This window comes from Pipistrellus hanaki (assembly GCF_964339955.1).
Source record: "Pipistrellus hanaki genome assembly, chromosome: 4".
Classification (NCBI taxonomy): Eukaryota; Metazoa; Chordata; class Mammalia; order Chiroptera; family Vespertilionidae; genus Pipistrellus; species Pipistrellus hanaki.
Window position 1 is genome coordinate 40251241 of NC_140506.1, and position 20256 is coordinate 40271496.

The following is a 20256-nucleotide window of genomic DNA, read 5'->3' on the forward strand; positions in this document are numbered from 1 at the left end:
ATAGGCTCCTTTCCACCGGAAGAAGGCGGGAGTTGGTGACGTCACGCGCTCCTGCGGAAGTAGATGACCCTCTCATTGGCTGCGGGCCGTCAGCCTGTGGGAGCGGGCCTTTTGGAGGAGACCGGAAGTCGAGTCACTGAGAGGTAGGTTTCAGAAGCCACGGCTGGCCTCCTTAAGTAACAGGAATTGGAGTCTTGCCCTTTTTTTTTTTTTTGCTTGTTCTCCCCCCCCCGCCCCTTTTCATTTTTTAAATTTTCATTGTTTTTAGATCCCTTTTTTTTTCCGTCTAGAACTCCGCAGTCCGTGGGCATTTCCCCACCAGGATCCCCTTGAATGTGTAAGCTACGGGGCCCTCCGATTGTGGACTCCGGGGCGCCTGGGTTCGCTGGCCGGATCCGCGGGGCGTGACCCAGCTGGGCCCCCTTGTCAGTGTCTCCCTTTGGATTACAAAGCGTCTTTGAAATGCTCTATAACGGTCTTGGATGAAGAGGAGCCTGGAATCGGGAGGGTTGTGTTGAGTAGGCGGTTGGATCTTTTCTCTAACACTGGCCTCTTCCCTCTCCCAACCTCCAGCTTTTTGTAAACAGTCAACAAGTTGCATCTGGGGCTGCAATGTTGGCCCTTTGGGATCACGGGCAACTGTCTGTGGTCAGGGATGGAGAGCACCTGCCCTTTCCTGAGTTCACTAGCCGGTTATGTACTCTAGAGAAGTGATCCAACGGCAAGACGAGTCATATGCCAACCTTTTCTTCTAATTAGTATTATTTAGCGTTCTCTAATTTTAATAATCACAGTAGCTGAGGCTATATTCCCCCCCAATTTTTTTTTTATTCGCATACCCTAGATAACACAGGCGCGTTGACGTATTCAATTTGCATAGTTTTTGGAATTCTTCGAGTTTATTCCTCTACCCCCTTAAATGAATCAGAAAATTATGACAACTCGTTGGCTCCAGATGTATAGTTTATTTTCTTCCCCCTCAGCAGAGTTCTTTTCAGAATGCTATTTTCTACATTCTTTATTAACTCAGAAAATGGATAGAGGAAAAATGAGAAAGAAACTAATAAGGAGTTGATTTATTAGTCTTTGGCCAAACTATATGAGATCTTTAGCTATATTTGGCCAAACTATGAGATCCTTCTATATTTAAGGCAGCATGGTGATTAAAACATTAGATTTCTGTTATGTGATTATATTGTTTGCTACCACATTCAGTTTTTAAAAAATGTAATTAACTTTCCAATCTACTGAATTGTCAAGAGTTGGTCAAATGTACAATTTTATCAAGTTTTTATTGAGCTTTATTAATGGGAAAATGAGAGTGCAGCAGAGGAATAAAGATGGCCTGTTTCTTGGAGAAATTTAATGATCATGGGAAAGAGGAGAGTAAGAAATGTGTAAAAAGTGTACAGTAACCTCTTCTATAAGAAACCAAGCCACTTATACCTTACAAGTCTTGCCATTCAAGATAAACAAATTTGGCTTAGTTATAGCAGTTATGTTGTGCATCTCATCAAGCTTGGCTTCTAAAGTAGTAAATGTGTTGAGATTTCATGACTTTTTGCTTTCATGTGAAGATTGTCTTGATCTACATGAACATTTAAGGGAAATACTTCTGTGTGAAGCTGTGCTTCAAGCCACCTGTGAAGAGCACTAGGAAGCTGAAGTTCAAGATCACACTGTATTTATGTATTACAATTAATTTTAGGCCATGGGCACTTATGTACTTCAGCTTCAAAAGAATAAAGAATAGTATTAGCCAGTTAAACTTTTTCATTGAGGAACACAAATGGCAATACATGAAGCTAAACATATGTTTTGTTTTATTTTATAAATGTAACATAGCAAACAAAATTAATAATTTTTTTTATAAATGTAACAGCAAACAAAATTAATCTGACCTGTGGTGAGAGGTGGGAAGTTAGTAGTTGTGCTACCTGATCATTAAGTACATAAATCTACTGCTTTTGGTTTTTACTGCCAATGAACTACACAGATAATAATTTAATAAAAAAAAAATATTTTAGGTACTATCTTACATTGCTGACTATTTTAAAAGTCTCTTTTCTGGCAGCACTGCTATGAATTTTCATTTCTTACTAAATCATCTTAGATCCTTTACTTACTAAAAATAAAATCTAACTCTGTCATTCCTTTATTCAAAAACTGTTGTCACGAATATTTTCAATTTTGATTTCATTGGTTTCCTCGAATTTTATGTAAAAATAGTGCATATTTATATTTTTATGTGGAGAGAATTCAGAGTCTTCTCCAGTGTTATGAGACTTAAATGAGTTCATAAAGTAAATCATCTCTTCAAGAATTTGGCATTAATAAGCACACAGTAAGCATTGCTTATTGTGTCTAGCTTTCTCTTTCACTAAATTAAAAATTCCTTAAAGGGAGGGATAATGATGTAGAGCTTATTGACTTGCATGTTAGACACTCAAAAGGTTTTTAAGATAAATTGGTATTGCTTTTATAACACTAGACCACTTTCTCCAGCTTTTCTCTTTTTACTTTGTATCTAGTATTGAAGCTTTCCTTTTATATGACTTCCCATTTTCTTTCATTCACTGATATTCACATATATTAAATGGTTTTATTTAACTTTGTAGCCACCATAGTTTGAGGTTGAGGTTCTTCATGTTCTAGTATTTGTCTTTGTCCTTTCCCTTCTCTTTTTTTTATTCTCTTTTCCCATGGCTTGTAGATTAAGACTCATAAAAGTTTTGTTTGGCTTGCATGTTTTTTTTTGTTTTTGTTTTTTTTTTACCTTAACCTTTCTCAACTTCCAACCCTATTGATTTGCTCTTCTGAAAAATCCTTAGTTTTCTATACTCTAAATCCTAAACTTTTTTCTATTCTTTCTTGTATGAGGGAAGAAAAAATAATGTTCCCTGGCTGGACTAATAAGTAAATATAAGATACATTAATAAGAGAAAATAACCAGGTTTATTACATATTACAGAAGTGTCATAAGAAAATGTGACAAGAGGACAAATTGGGTAGTTAAGGCTCATATGCTATTTTGAGCCCAGGAGAAGGGTAAGGGATAGAGGGTTTGGGACTATATACGGTAGGGAAGCAAACTTAGAAATAGAAAAGCAGATATTTTGTAAATAAATGTTTCCTGAGTCATCTTTTAACTGCAGTGAGGACTTTGGTCAAAGGAGCCTTGGTAGGTTCCTCCTTATCATATACTACTTCTTATCTACATTAATAAAAGAAAAACATGCAAATTGACTGTACCTACATAAGACCACAAGCCACACCCACTAGCCAATCTAGAATGAGTATGCAAATCAACCCAACCAAGATGGCGGCTATTTTGCATATTCAGGCACAAAATGAAGACTGAAGACAGAGTAGAAGGAAGCCAAGCCTGCAGAAGGGAGTGGGATGGCAGAGAAGGGAGGGAAGCAGGCTGGGCAGCGGAGACGGCCACAGGAAGCCCTATTCTTGCAGGAATCTTCCTACAACAGGCCTCTAGTTAAATTATAATTGTCTATGATAATAGCTCTCTTTCTGAAGCAGGACCTTTGTTTAAATTCCCTTAAGCTGTTGGGGGAAGGTAAAAGATTTTTCCTGATTATTTAACTAGCTTTAAATAATCAATATCCCAGAAAGCATATTTTGGGATTATTTCAAAATGGCAATTGCTCCCACACACCTACAAAATGCTTTTTTTTTTTTTTTTTTTAGCATTACCAGTGATCTCTACGTGTGATCATTTTCATTTGTTACCATTTGAACTGTAAGCAACTTTTGGCACAATTGATCATTCTTTTTTTGATGATATATTTTCTTCACTTGATTTCCTGGACTTCACACTCTTGGTTTTTCTTTTACTTACTGTTTGTTCCTTCTCAGTCATCCTTCAGTTAGTCCTGGTCTCTTATTATTGAAGTGCTCCAGAGTGCAGTCTTTGGTTCTCTTTTCCTCTGTCTACACTCCCTCTTGATAATATCAAGTCTTAATGACTTTAAATACCATCTGTATACTGAAGACTATCAAATTCATATTTCTTGTTCCTTCTCTTTCTGAACTCCAAACTCACATATCCAGCTTTCTACCTCCACATCTCCACTTGTTTTCTTCAAGATATTCAAACTTAAATGTCAGAAACTAAACTCTTTTACCCCCCTGCCCCATTCTTTCTCATTTCAGCTGATGGCAATTCTGTACAGCCAATTGCTAAAAGTTAAATATTTGGAGTCATTCTCTACTCTCTCTTATATTCCATCCAGTCCATCAGCAAATCCTATTGATTCTTTCTATAAAATATACCTAGAATTTGACTGTTTCCTACTATTTCTACTGTTAGTATTCTGATCATCTTTTGCTTGGGTGTCTGTCATTAGCCACTATCATTTCTTGTTTGGGTTGCAGTAATAATGTTCTATCTGGTCTCCCTGCATTCTTTAATCCTTGCTTCTCTACAGATTATTCTCATACAGTATGAGAATAGTGATACTATTAAATTTAAGTAAAAAATTGCATTAAAATATAAGATTCTAAATGCAATATGTTATCCTAGATTGAGTCCTAGAGTAGACAAAAAAAATATTAGTGGGAAAAACTGGTAAAATCTGAGTAGTTTGAAGTCCACCTAATAGTAGTGCACCAATGTTGGTTTCTTTGTTTTGATAATTGCACCATGGTAATATAAGGTGTTAATTTTAGAGGAAACTGTATGAAGGGTATATGGGAATTCTGCATTTGCAACTTTTCAGTAAATTCAGAATTATTCTCTAATAAAAAGTTTATTAAAAGCAAATGTCACATTGCTTTTTTGCTTAAAAACATTTCATGTCTTCTCATTTGACAAGACTCTACATGAGCTGGTTCTCCATTACCTCTCTTACTTTATTCCTTCATATTCTCTGCCTCCTCACTCTGCTCCAGCCACACTGGCTGCCTTGTTTCCTAAGTATGCTAGGCCCATTTCCACTTTAGGGCCTTTGTACTGGCTGCTTCCTCTACTTGGACTGCTTCTTCCCAGACATCCACACAACTAATTCCTTCATCTCCTTTATGTATGTGTTCAGACATCACCTTTTCAATAAAGCCTGCCTTAATTTCCTAATTAAAATTGTAGTTTTGCAGCTGATTCCCCTCTTCTCCCAGCTGGCTTCTGTGCTCTCATTTTCCTCTATCCTGTTTTATCTTCACCTTTTACTATAGTACTTACCACCATATTCTAATACTTATTAGGTATAATTTTAATTGTTTGCTCCTATTAAAATGTGAACTTCAGAAAGGCAAGAATTTTTATCCCATTCTATTATGCCCTTTTCTAAAATACTGTTTGGGAGTATACAATATGTTTTGGTTAAATAATTAAACTTGACTGGGTATTTTAATTGTAAACCTTGATTTACGATCCGTCCGAAACATTGAATTATTTATCGTTTTCATTTATCATGCTATTTCTTGCCTTTGCTCCTGCGGATTCTTCTTCCTGGAATGCCTTACTTTATCTTTTTCCTAAATCATTTTTTTTTTTTTTTTACACTTTAAGATTCATATCCATCCCTAAATCATTTTTTTTTTTTTTTACACTATAAGATTCATATCTTAAAAGATGTAACTCAAGGAATCTTTCCTTCAGTGTCAGGCTGCTAATGTGCAGCTTTCCAGAGGAGCTCTCACCCTGCCTCTGCACTTTTGAGACTTGTAATACTTATCTTTGTGTGTTTCTGTGTCCCTGGAGAGCTGAGAATGTGGGATATCACATTCTCATCTTTGGGATATCCAAGCCTGGGTACATAGGTAGTCAATCAACGTTTTAATGTATTGGCCTGACCAAAGTCACTCATCTTCGTAGCAGTAGAGTTTTGATTTCAAGCTTGGTCTCTTGAGTATAAAATCAATGCTGCATTTGCTATAATCTGTTTCCTGTAGGAAAGGTGACCATCTTTAAAACAATAGAAGGATGGGCAATTTGTTCCTTCTCATTTGTGGAGCTGAAAATGATTAGGCTTGAGATTAAGTAATCAAAACCAAATACTGCTTGGAGGACACTCCTGAATTCGTGACTGGTTTCTTTGAGCTTTACTCACCATGCAGAAGTGACCAAACTCGAAATAAGCACAGAGCTTAATCGGTTTTTTGCTTGAGAGGATTCTTTTAGCTTTATAAATTTATCGAACAGTTAATGAGAATTTTATTGGATAAAGAAAGAACTTGCTCAATTGGAACAGAAACAAGTGCTGCTAAGAAATAAGATGCAGCCATTGTTGAAGAGACTCGAAGTCCTTACAGTACAAATATGGACATGATTTGTCAATATTTACCATAGAATTTGGAAATTTCCAAGTTCCTGTTTAAGAATATTACACTAGCATTGAATACAGTATATGAATAATAAGGAACATGTCCAAATGAACAGTTGCTCAGAAAAAATATATAGCATCTGTTAAATGTGGGGCAGTTAAAAAGTTAATATTTAGAAAATTATTGATGCTTCTTTGCTAATTTGTAGGTAGGTGCTTATACAATAGAGTACATTGATATAGTTCCATATGTGGGCTTCACTTAAGTGTTTTTTAAACATGACAGCATGATTGTAATTTATAACTTTGTAAATTAGTTGTTCTATGATACTTATGTGTAAATTGATTTTTAAAAATCTTCCCTTAATATTATGTTTAGGAACCAACCTCTTCAATTTAAGCATTATTCTTATAAAAATTGGCCCAAGTCATGACTTAGATATTACCTTTGGGAACTAAAAGTTTGTGCTCTGAGAATTTAGCAATATAGGAAACATATGAAGTTTCTGGCACTGGCTGGTTTGGCTCAGTGGATAAGAGTATTGGCCTGTGGACTGAAGTGAAGGGTCCTGGGTTTGATTGTGATCAAGGGCATGTACTTAGGTTACAGGCTCCTCCCAAGCCTGGACCCTGGTCAGGTGCATGCAGGCAGCAACCAATCGACGTGCTTCTGTCACATAGATGTTTCTGTCTTTCCCTCTCCCACTCTCTAAAAATCAATGGAAAAATATCCTCAGGTGAAGATTAAAAAAAAAAAAAGTTTTTCAAGTTTAAATGTGATAAGGAAATTTGTTCTGGTTATCATCTAACAACTAAGATGAAAGTCTGGAGAAAAGAGTGAGTTAAGTTGCTATGTATGGTTGAATATCACACATCAACACTGTTAAATCCCATAAGAATATCACTGTATTTGATGTAAAGTAGAAGGATGTTTGAAGCTTCTATAATGAGTCATTGGAACCACTCAATCTTACATCTGTTATGCAAACTTTAGAAGGAGGTTAAACTTCATGTTTTTTTGAGTGATAGTCCTAAAAACAGTTCCAGAAGGTCATAAATTAGGGGTATTGCAACTGCACCTGTCAGTGTTTCTCTTTTTTGATAGCAAAAATTGATAGATTTTACTTAGCAATTTAATCATTTAAGCACATAATGTTATGTTTATATTGTGAAGAATGAATGCAAAGTTCATTTGAGGTCAGATATTCTGTTAGAAGCTATACACTATTTGTTTCTATAAACACCTTGATAAACATGAAAATACAAATTTGCTCAAAATATTCAAGTGTTTATTATATAGCAACTAGAGGCCCAGTGCATGAATTCGTGCACGAGTGGGGTCCCTATAGGTGGTCTGTAGGGATTGGGCCAAAACCCGCAGTCCAAGGCCACCTGCAGCTCCTGCTTGCCACTCCCACTCATCCCGGCTCCACTGTGCCTGCCGCGGGCTTGTGCCCAGTGAGTCCCGATTGGGAGAGGCCCGCACTGCCATAGCAGAGCTCTCCATACATGAGCCCTGCAACTGGTGCCCTCCCAAGGGGAATGGCCTTCAGGATCGGGCTGAAATAGGCTCTCTGACATCCTCCGAGGAGTCCCAGATTGTGAGAGGCACAGGCCAGGCTGAGGGACCCCCCGGGTGCATGATGGAGCCAGGGAGGGACTGCTGGAGGGCTCCAGGGCATGTCTGGCCCATCTTGCTCAGTCCCAATTGGCTGGACCCCCATAGCAAGCTAACCTACTGGTCGGAGCACTGCCCCCTGTTGGTCAGTGCACGTCATAGCTAGCAGTTGAGCAGTCTTAGCATATCATTAGCATATTATGCTTTGATTGGTTGTTCAGTTGTTCTGCCAATTGGTCTATTTGCATATTACCCTTTTATTATATAGGATGAAAAAAGTTGTCCAGTGTTTTGGAAATGTCATATGAGAGTGTAAGCATAGTAAGTTTAAAATGTAAAATTTCCTGTTATTGAATACTGTGTTTCCCAAAGTGTATGGTGCATACATATCACTGATGGAATATGCACAGTCGCTTACTTCCAGCTGTTTTGCAGGTAGCATGAGATAATTTAGGTTAAGAAAATTAAATGATTTGCTGAAGTCCACACAACATTTGCATCATCTTATTTTGTGTATCCCTGAACTAATTATTGTCATTTAGTTAATTTTACTACTTTTGTCCTTTAACCTTTATATTTGCTTCATAAGTGAGTGATCTATCTTTGCTATATATTTACCTTTTTATAGTGAGATTTTTACTTTTGTATGCTTTTTGCCTTAATTTGTGTCATTTCTTTCTTGTAAGGCTAGTTTAGTGGTGATGTACTCTTTTAGCTTTTGTTTATTTGAAGAACTTTTAATCTCTTCAACTCTTAATGATAAACTTGCAGCTAGAGAATTAATTCTTTGTTGGAAGTTTTTTTCTTTCAGCACTTGAATATGTTATGCCACTCAATTCTTGCCTGTGGAGTTTCAGCTGAAAAATCTGCTGATAGCCTTAAGGAGTTTCCTTTGTATGCAACGAGTTGTTTTTCTTTTGCTGCTTTTAAGATTCTCATATAGTATATACTAGAGGCTCGGCATGCAAAAATTCGTGCACTGGGTGGGGAGTGGAGGGGGCTTAGCCCAGCCTGCACCTTCTCGCAGTCTGGAACCCCTCAGGGAATATCCACCTGCCGGGAGCAGGCCTAAGCTGGCAGTCAGACATCCCTCTGGCATCCTGGAAGCCCCCGTGGGATGTCTGACTGACAGCTTAGGCTCGCTCCCTATAGGGAGCAGGTCTAAGCCGCAGTCGGACGTCCTTAGCACTGCGGAGGAGGAGGGAGAGGCTCCCACCACCACCGCTGCTGCGCTTGCGGCTGTCAGCCTGGATTGTGACTGAGCGGAGTTCCACCTTTGGAGCACACTGATCTCCACCAGAGGGCAGCCCCTGTGTTGACCATCTGTCCCCTGCTGGTCAGTGTGTGTCATAGTGACCAGTTGTTCCCAGTTGTTCTGTTGTTTGGGTCAATGTGCATATTATCCTTTTATTATATAGGATATGGTTTGATACTATTCATGGTTTCAGGCATCCAAGGCGAGGGGTTCCCCATGGATAAGGGGGGTTTAAACCTGACCCACATATCTCCTGGAGGCATTAGGATTTTTACCCTCGCTTTAAATGTACAAGGCTTGATTTAAATTTTAGATGTTCAAAGTTTCAGTTCAGTTTGGGAATGTATGATCCAAGCAGACTTAGAATTAAATCTTTGCTTCTATCTTGGAGCCTCCTCCCAATAAAGTTGTCCAAAATATATTCAGAGATGTGGTTGAAATTGCAGCATAGGAAGTATGTAATTATTCATCCAATTAGGAATGTAATCTGCATGCACTGTTTATTACTATCATTTCAACCATGTAAAATTGCCATTCTTTGTGGGTTAAAATTTGTTAAATACTGACAATTTCATATGGTTCTCAAATATTTTTGTATGGATGAATTAGGTAGGATTAACTTTCATTTGTACCCCAATATTATCATTCATTTCCTTGTTTGCTATTAGAAAATAGGGAGATAAATGGATGCAGTTTTAAATAAATGGTGGGTTTGTGAATGAAAAAAAGTACAGTGCAAGTCTTGTTCCTTTTCCACACAACTGCCTTTAGTTACATTTCAATTCTGAGCAGCATATTTTTCATGTAGAAAAGATTATAAGCATAACTGATGGTGTTTCATAAGAATATCCTAACTTTTCTGAAAGTAAAATCTGAGAGAGGTGTCAAGATTTTGAAGCTTAAGAAATCATAAATATTGAATTCTTAATGAGAAAAGACTGTTGCTTAATAATGCCATATTTCAGGTACTATGATATCTTTAGTTCTGTTAAGTGTCATTCTCACATGAAACTGAAATTAGAACTGAAGTGTTCTTGTGAAAGTTTCTAAAATGCTAAGTATACTCATTCATCTGCCCTCATTATTTGTAATCAAGAGTGTTCTTTTGATAAATATAAACAATTCATAGTCTTGGAACTTTTGGTCAAATTTTAAGGGCATTTGGAATACTATACATTAGATTTAATGTGGGAAATTTATTTAGGCTATTTTATTGTTTTTAAATACTTCCATAAGTAAGAGAAAAGAAAGAAGAGGAAGTTAAATTTAAATGACTCACTGAAACTAATGCTTATTAATGGCATTTGTAAAAGATTTAGCAGAGGAAATGAACAGTAAATATGATATTTGAAATGGCAGCAGCTGGCATTCCACAGTTATGAGAGATAATTGAGAATGGACTATGACCTAATTTTTTAGACTTATTTTATATTTCTAATATTTTATTTATGAAGCATCATATTGTTAACATAATGTCTTCTTTGAACATCAGCTATGTAGTATGAATTTTGAATAAGATTATGCCCACAGTCTTAACTATATTTTACTCTTACTTAACGTAAATCAACCATTCTAATTTGCTTGGGGTTGGGGGTTTCCTAACCCTCTAGGAATATAGGACTTTCAATATTAAAATCAATAAAATCTCAGCTGAACCTGGGAAGATGGTCACTTTGTTTTCATTTTCAAACTTAATAGAATGGAGATAATCCTACCATGATTAGAAAGTGACTATTTCATAGTCCTATACATACTTTACCCTTAAAATTTAGAAAATTCTAATTTGAAAAGATTACTTCAGGAAAGCATTTCTTTTAAATAAGGTTAGTGTGATATTTTTGTTTTAATTGCTTTCGAAATATAAAGGTAAATTGGTTTTATGGTCATTTTTTCAAAACAAAACTTTAATATTAGATAACACCAACTAGCAAGTTGACAAGCTATTAATAATGAAAATGCTAGGAATAATTAAAATATTGCAATATGAGAATTTTGACAAGATATATACAAATAGTCAATTTTTAAAAAATATTAAATAGGGAAATAGTCCTTTACATTTAGTTTTCCTGAATTATTGTATGATGTTTGCCTTATCACAAGTAAATAGCTCAATATTTGTTGCCTAAACCTTTCTTTTTAAAAAAATCTAACAACTAGAGGACCAGTGTATGAAATTTGTGAACTCATGGGGTCCCTCAGCCCGGCCTGCACCCTCTCGTAGTCTGGGAGCCCTTGTGGGATGTCTGACTGATGGCTTAGGCCGGAGTCCCAAAGGGAGTGAGCCTAAGCTGTCAGTTGAATATCCTTAGTACTACCATGGAGGCAAGAGAGGCTCCTGCCACCTGCTGCACATGCCAGCCATAAACCCAGCTCAGAGCTTTTGTCTGAGCAGTGCTCCCGCTCTGAGAGTGCACTGACCACTCCTGCATTGAGCGTCTGCCCCCCTGGTGGTCATTACGTGTCATAGCGGCCGGTTGTTCTGCAGTTCAGTCAATTTGCATATTAGCTTTTTATTATATAGGATTATATATGGTCATACCCTTGAATTTTTAAAATGTGATGGAGTTAAGAAAAAATTATCAGCACACTTTTGATTTGCAATTTACCTTTTTTCTTTCTTTTTTGTTGTTAATCCTCACCAAGGATATTTTCCCATTGATTTTTAGAGAGAGAATAGAAGGGTGGGAGGAGACAGGGAGAAACGTCGCTGTGAGAGAGACAATCCATTACTTGCCTCCAGCAAGTCCCAATAGGACCTGGGCTCTTAGAGCCTGCAACCGAGGTTCCTACCCTGGACTGGAATCGAACCCTTCAGTCTGGGGGCCTATGCTCTATCCACTGAGCCAAACTGGCTGGGGCTCTTCTCCTTGAACAAAAACATAAGGTTAGACAAAATAATGTGATCAGTAATCTAATTACAGACTACTAACAGCATGCGCTCTGTGCTAATCTTTATTCCAAACTCACTTTAGGTATCAGCCTACTTTTCTCAACAAGGGGGCACTTAAGTTTAATTGCTTCATTAGAAACATGCATTTAGCCCTTTCTGATCTGTAAGTACAACTCCTTGGCATAGCTGCAGAAGTTTGAACACCTGCAGCCCAAGCAGCTTGAAAAGAAACCACAACTTACTATGCAGGAAACTGAAAGAGGCTCAAGTTCCAAATAGTGTTATCAATGATACAGTGTTGTCACTAACTTGAGCTGACCTAAGAGAGTTGGCTTCTGCACTGCTCCTTATCAGCATCCAAAAGGGCATACAAAATTCTTTGTAAACTAATTTAAAAAGTGTCTTGTTTATTCAGAGGCAACTGTGAATGGTGTTTGTTCAGAGTGTAGATCACATCAATTGCATACCAGCCAACAACTTATTTCTCTTCTAAGAGAGAAGCCAAGTATCAAAGACACAAAGTACTAAAGATAAGCCTCTCAATTCTCAACTGTTCTGAGCCTCAATAAAGTTACTGATGTACAAATTGGGGTGGGATCTAACTGTTTCCACCTGCAGGCTTGTGTTAGATCCTTGGCTCTGGCTGGGAGAGGTAATGATACTAGACTGACCTTTAGTACCCCTAGATAACAGAGTCTGGCTTTCTTATGGCCTAATCAATCAGTCCCTTTGAAAAGGATCGCACCACTTTTCTTCAAGTAGTCTTTGGGCAAAAAAACCAAAACTCCTATGATTGACTATTTTTATTTACATGCCTGGTGAAAGCAAAGAGGCAGTTGACTTGTTCATACTGAATCTTAAAAGTTAATCCAAGTCAATCTTTTTTTTTTCTTTTTCTGTTGTTCTTAGGTATTTTGTATTTGTTAGTTATTGAGAGGATGTTCTCAGTAAATAAGTAAAATAATGAAGTACTTTATTTATTACGAAATATTGTTTTATTAGGAAATTAGGATTCAGTTTATGAAGAAAACATTTCTGAGGCTACTTACACAAAATATTTATAGAAAACTGAGCTGTCACATATGGCTATCAATATATTAAGTGCTTAAACTCAGCTCACATGTAGCATCCATGGTTTCAAATCTGAGTTTACTAAAATAATAGAATCTTTGAAATGATATTAATTTGTTTTTGTGATGAGTACCTAGAGTTAATCAGAAAATTGGAAAATATTTGAAAGATTAATAATTCAAAGCTGTTGCTAAAACTAATCTAATTCTTAAATATCTTTTTAAGATTATTAAAATTAAAGCCCTTTGTGTAATTGTGAGTAGGATGAGTTACTGGTGGGCATTTGGAATATTGAATTTTAAGTTAATTTATCTATATACTTTAAAATTTGTTACTTGTTTCAAATATGGTAAAAAAAATAGCAGTGAAACCAACTACTGTTTTAGTGAAGTAATTCTAAGTACTGTGTTTCCCTTTCACAAAGTTACAGTCATTGCCTGCAATAGCTGTGGTTCATGAGGCACATTTAAGAATAAATAATTTGTGTAAGTGTGTGTTTGTATGTAAATTTTGTAGAGGCAAAATGTGGCCTTCATAAGTAGTTAATATTACCCTCCTTTCCTCCATTATAATTGTGTAAGTTTCTATGTGTCTTTTTCAATGATTGGCTTAAAAAAACAGTAACACACATTTTCCAGTAGTTTTCAAATTTAAGGATTATGGAGCATGTGAGTAATTCACTGCATGTTAAGTGTATTAACTAATTGATCTAAAAGCATTATTCCCAAATGGGTAATGCAGTTCAGAGTTAAACACATATAGGCAATAATGGCCTCGATGTAGGAAAAATTGGGACTAAATGAAATATTTAACAATTATTATATATATTTTTAGTGATTCTGATGTTAGTATTACAAATTTACATATGTTTGAAATGTCAACATGCTTAATTGAGATGACTGAAGTATGAATATTTTATAATTTTGTTTTTTACTGGGAAGAATAATATTTTTCTGAATAAACTTTAGGTAGAAATTAAGAATTACTTCTTATTCATCAATTTGGAAGTATTATGGACTCTTAATTTTAGATATTTTTCTCTTTATTATGAAACTTTCTCGACTTCCTTGTATAACTTTAACATTCTACTATTAAGCATCTTTTCCACTTCCAAAAAACAGAGATCTATAGTAAACTAGTGTTGTTTTGTGAGGAGTTGACAGAGTGAGTTGTTTTTATTTTTATATTCATTGTTAATTAGAAAAATATGATGCTTCATTTATAAGAACATAATAGTTTTAAATTGAAAAAGGAAAGTAGAAGTTCTGATGTAAAAATTTGCTTTTATTAAAATGTAGTCAGTTGTCAATGAAATGACAATAATTTATTTTTGGATTTTTGTAGCATGCTATATTTATTGGTCATAAAAATTCGAAGCAAATTTACATTCTTCTCCCCAAATAAAAGGTTACGGAATATCCTTTTATCTTTTTTAGGATCATCTAGTCAGAGATTCATGCTATGTAATTAAAAGATAATTCTCTTTAGTTTTCTATCTTCGAAGTTTGTGCTTTATTCCTGGATTTGACTTTTTATCGTTTATTCTTTGCATATTTGTAATTAATTTTTAGGCCATTTCTTTGGTTTTGCTTTTTTGCTTCTACAATACACGGAGAGCATGTAGAAGCAAAAAAGCAGGAGACCATGACCATGAAGAGACATGGTCAAAGGATATTCTAGTATTAGAAAAATGTGGTTTCCTTTGAACGAAATAAAATGTGTCATATTGTAGTCTGGTAAGTTTGAGGTCAGCAGGGCAAGGTTCTAGAGTGAATTTCCAGAAGAATTTCACACACAAAAAAAAAACACACCAAAATGAGAGTGAATCACTAGAAAAAGTCTCAAGTCTTAATTTATTCTCCTTTTAAAAACAGAGTATTGCTAGACTTGTGGAGTAGGTAGGTTTTACAAAGGACTTCCCTGGGTCCTTGTGATTTAAATGGAGATAACAGCAATATAGCTACTGAGTATTGATTGATGTCTATGAGAGGCTTGTTTCTTATTGTAAGCCACAGATGTCTATGCTCAAGCTTGTCCTGATAAAATTTTACATAAGTTATTTTAATACTTAGGAGGAAGGTTTATTAAATTTCCAAATGGCAAGATCAGGAAGATATTATAATATGTTGGGTCACAGTGACAGAATCATTATTCAATGTAAACTTGATAAGCCAAATATCTTCTATACATATAAAAGGCTAATATGCAGTGTTCCCTTGGGAGTTCGACCAGGAGTTCAATCGCTTGCTATGATGTATGCTGACCACCAGGGGCAGCGCAGAATGCAGGAAGGAACTGGCCAGTAGCTGGAAGGCCATGATTGACCCGGATCACTGGCCAGGCCTTGGGACCCTACGTGTACACAAAATTTTTGCACTGAGCCTCTAGTAAAACATAAAATTGCACCCCTGCAGAAACAAAGAAACAATATTGAACCTTATATACATATTCAGTCACATGACTGAAGACGAAGGAGATTCAGCAGTGCAGTCAGGGAAGGATAGTCTTTAATAAATAGGACTGGATCAATTTGATATCCATGTGAAAAAATATATATTTTGACTCCTCCTGGATACAATGCACAGAAATCAATTGCAGATCTAAATGTGAGAGATAAAATTATAAAGCTTTGAGATAGCCATAGGAGAACATCTTAGTGCCCAAAGAGTTCTAAAGCAGAACACAAAAAATATTTCCATAAATATTTTGGTAAATTGTAACTTCATTAAAATTAAGAACATTTCATGCAAAGATACCATTATGGAAATGAAAAGGTAACTTGCAGAGTTGAAGATATTCACGATACATCCTATATAATAAAAGCCTAATATGCAACTTGTCCCCTCGGATGGTTGTTCGACTGGGAGTTTGTTCACTATGATGTGTGTCAACCACTGGGAATGGTGTGGAACATGGCAGGTGCTGGCGATGTGGTTCTGGCAGCAGGCGGCAGTGGAGGTGCTGCTGGCCCAGATGGGTCCCGATGAGAGGGGGATTGTGGCAGGATGGTGGGACAGGTGAGTGGGCTGCACTAGGCCAAGGTTGGTGCGAGCAGGGCCCTATTGCGGCGACCAGTGGCAGCGGTGGGTTGTGGGGCCGCCGCCTGGCTTCTAAGCACTGAGGGAGCCGGTGGGGGTCCAGGCCCTGATCAATCATCTGGTGGGGGTGGTAAAGCAGGTGAGGGGGTGGCAACAGACCATGGTGGGCTGCCAGGCAGGGCTGCAGGGTTGTGGGGCTGCAAGGCTGAGGGCATGAGCAGGGACTGCGAGCCTGGGGGTACAAGCTGGGACCTCACCTGTGTACAAATTTGTGCATCAGGCCTCTAGTATATTTATAAAAGGATTAATACCCACAATATAAAGAACAAATAAAGAAAAAACAAGGACATCAATAAGAAAAAGACAACTGAACAGATGCTGCACAAAACTTGATATTCAGATGCCCAATAAATATATAAAAAGTACACAATATTATTTCTCATCTGGGAATAATAATTAAAGCCCTAATATACTGCATACATATTAAAATGGCTAAAATTAAAAAGATGAGAAATGTTTGCAAGGATGTCAAGCAAGCTTTCTTATACCAAGTATATATTGGCACAAACCTTTTAGAAAATTTTTGTCTGTATAGTATTAAAACTGACCATATGTATATACGCTGTAGGTGTTTGCTAGAATGTTTATGGCAGCACTATTTGTGATAGTAAAAACCTGGAATGTATTCAAATGTCTATCACTAGTAGAATGGATCAACAAATTATACTATACATAATGGAATAGTATACATGATCTTCATACAACTCTTAAGAAATATGCATAAATTTCTCAAATATAATTTTGAGTAAAAGAAGCCAGACAGAAAATAAAATATGCCGTGTGTTTATAATAAAAGTGTGATATGCTAATTAGATTGGGCATCCTTCCGGACAAAGCTGGGTGGGGCTGTGAGGGAAGTCTGGGTCCCAGGTGCCTGCTGGTGGCCAGAGGCTAGGAAGCCCCAGTCCCGGGTGCCAGAGGGAAACCAGTGCTGGCAGCAAGGGAAAAGAAGGCCTACTCTTGCCCAAATTTCGTGCATAGGGCCTCTAGTCTTCTACACTAATAAAAGAGAAACATTCAAATTGACCATCCCTTCGCCACAACCATCAGCCAATCAGGAGTGAGTATGCAAATTAACCCAACAAAGATGGTGGTTAATTTGCATGCGCAGGTGTGGAGCGAAGACTGAAGATGGCATAGAAAGAAGCCAAGTACTGCAGAAGGGAGCAAGATGGCAGAGAAGGGAACAAGGCAGCAGAGATGGTAGAGAGCAAGGCAGTGGAGAAGAGAGCGAAGCCCGCTGGCAGATTTCGCTTCCTTCGCTACTTGGCTCTGTCTGTTGGAAGCCCTATTCTTTCAGGAATAGGCCCAAGAAAGATCTATTCTTGCAGGAATCTTCCTGCAATGGGCCTCTATTATATATATAAAAGCCTAATTGACCAAACAACTGAACAACCAGAATGACTGGTCAACCAGTTGCTATGATACACACTGACCACCAAGGGAAAGATGCTTAACGCAGGAGCTATCCCCTGGTGGTCAGTGTGCTTCCACAGTGGGAGTGCTGCTCAGCTTACTGACCCATCCTGGTGACCCACCAGCCCAGTGGTAGCCACTCACTCCATCATTAGTCCTACAGGCCCAATCTCTGGAGAATGGGGCAGGCACTGACAGACCAGCACCTTGGGCACCATCCTGACAGTGCTCTTGGCCTCCTAGAAATCGGCATTGGGCACCACAGCTGCTTCCCCTCCCTAGATGCTCCTCAAGGTGGCTTCCAGCAACCAGTGCAAATGTCAGTGGGACGGATCTGGATCCCAGGCCGGCAAGGGCATTCCACCACCTGCCCATAGGGCTGATTGCATCCCGTCGGGACCCCACTCATGCACTAATTTGTGCACCGGGCCTCTAGTGGGGATCAAGCCCACAATCTGGGCATGTGCCCTTGATCGGAATCGAACCTGGAACTCTTTATTTCACAGGCCAGTGCTCTATCTACTGAGCCAAACCTGGTAGGGCAGATGGTAATATTCTTGATTTAGATATTGCTTACATGGATTTGCTCAACATTATATTCATAAAGTTGTATTTTTATATGTATACTTTTCCCTGTATATAATACTTCAATACAAACTTTATAAACACAAAAAATTGTTTATTGGTTAAGTTTAAATACTTCCATATAATACATCTCTATTAAAAGGTATTCCTGTCTCAGGGGACCAAGTGAGTCACTGAGCTTGGTAACTTCTTTCCTGGGGAAGGCATGACTGACTAGGTACTACCAACTTTTGATTCTAAAAATTTCTTTTCTTAATCTTTATTCTTATTGCCTGTTTTAAATAATTTCAAATAGTCTTTCTCAGACAGAGAAAGAGGCTATTGGATCTTGTAGAAAATTTACTCTTCATATTGGAGATAGTAATTATTTAGCTTCATGATTTGGGCAAATCATTCGCCATTAATGGGCCTCCGCTTTTCATATTTTTAAAAATAGTGAATCAGGATTGAACAGAACTGATTGAGTTTAGTAGTTGGCTAACTATTACAGTTTTGTTTTGTTTTTAACTTATTTTCTTGTTGCTATAGCTGAGAAACCAATACAGAAAGCATTGCTGTTTGATAGTCATAATTTCTTGCTAAAATATTAATTTTATTCTTATATGATAGGTGATCAGAAATGGAGAAAAAAGTAATCAGAATCTGCCTTGCTTCTGAACCTGATAGAATTCATTTTCTACAAGTCAGTTGGGAAAAAACACTTGGATCTGGCTTTGCTGTTACACTTACTGATGGCCAGTCAGCATGGACCGGGACAGGTAATATAAAAAGTAAAATTTCAGTAAGCATCTATTTTTCAGTTGTCAGTGATAGTTCAAATTAAAGTGTTTTGTTTTTTTTAAATAGGTGTTGGATATAATTAATATTGTTGCTTTTACTTGTTATTGATATCTAAGTTGTATACAGATTTGTATTGTATTTAATGCCATTTTGTATAATTAATATTTATAGAAGGATAGAGAAATAAGAGTCTGCAAATTCTGGTTACCATTTGAGCCTTAGTATTTGAATTTGGTTGGACTTTTAAATGACATATTTATACCAAACGATGTGTTGGTTTGGTGGAGTAGAGTAGTGGTGCTTTTCTTTTTATGTTATATTAGTAGTCTGGTGCTTGAATTTGTGAACATTGAAATGTGAGTAATTAGAAGAAATATTTTAATATTGCTATTCGCCATTTCTCTATAATAGAAGTGTTAGCCAAATTCATGATCAACAATGACAGATCTAAACATGTATGCACTTGGCGCCAGCGAGAGCTTTATATGTATCGCACATGTATATCGCATATATATATAAATAAACTTGCTTAATTAGATCTGCTTTATGATTTAGCTAAACTTTTTCCAGCCCAGTGAAGCACCCAACTTCTCTTTCATGTAATTGTCAGAAACACAGCAGTAAATATTAACACGAAGCAGATTATTATTGTAGATCACACAGGGCGAACAAAGGGTAAAATATTTCACTGCAGCTGTGTTTATCTATATTCTGCGCAGTGAAAAAACTGAAGTCATTTTCAAGGTCCACCATTTCTTCTTTTCAGTTGGATCAAGTTTCTAAGCTTTCTAAATCTTTGTTTTCCAGGTAGTGAAAAGAAAATAGTATTCCATCGAGTCTCTTATCTATCTGCTCCAGGACTTCTGTGAGGATCAAATTAGTTGAGGCACTTGAAAACGCTTCACAGACATTTGGTAAAATGTTCCCACCTGGCTGTGAAGCAAGCCATGTTCTTGGGCTGAAGAAACTCCAAGGAGGCTAGTCACTAGGGAGAGGAAACCAGGAGTTGCTATGTGATGTCATTACCAAGACAGACACTTAGCATATTACCCCTTTGTATATATATGTGTATATATACTTTATATACTCACATTAAATTATTTTCTTATGAACATATATCACCTTTGTAACAAAACAAAACAGAACTTATAGCCTAAAGGTTTATAATGCATGGTTTAAACCTATATATTGGATTTGGGCAATTAGTATGTGAAATAGACGATTGAATTATTTATTTATTTATCCTCATTGATTGATTGCCTCTC

General features: G+C 37.0%; 1 protein-coding gene across 2 annotated transcripts in view; it reads left to right on the forward strand.

Moving 5' to 3' along the window:
* The first annotated feature begins 26 nt into the window (after window positions 1–26).
* The window catches only part of XRCC4 (X-ray repair cross complementing 4), a 165260-nt gene continuing 145030 nt past the window's right edge, over window positions 27–20256 (forward strand). Inside the window, exons 1-2 of one of the 2 annotated variants that reach the window (XM_084881375.1) lie at window positions 27–143; window positions 18821–18969. In XM_084881375.1, the coding sequence (XP_084737501.1) occupies window positions 18831–18969 (139 nt within the window). In that variant the 5' untranslated portion in view covers window positions 27–143; window positions 18821–18830. Of the gene's footprint in view, window positions 144–268; window positions 338–18820; window positions 18970–20256 lie in introns of those variants that run through there. The other variant, XM_084881376.1, reaches the window with a different exon arrangement.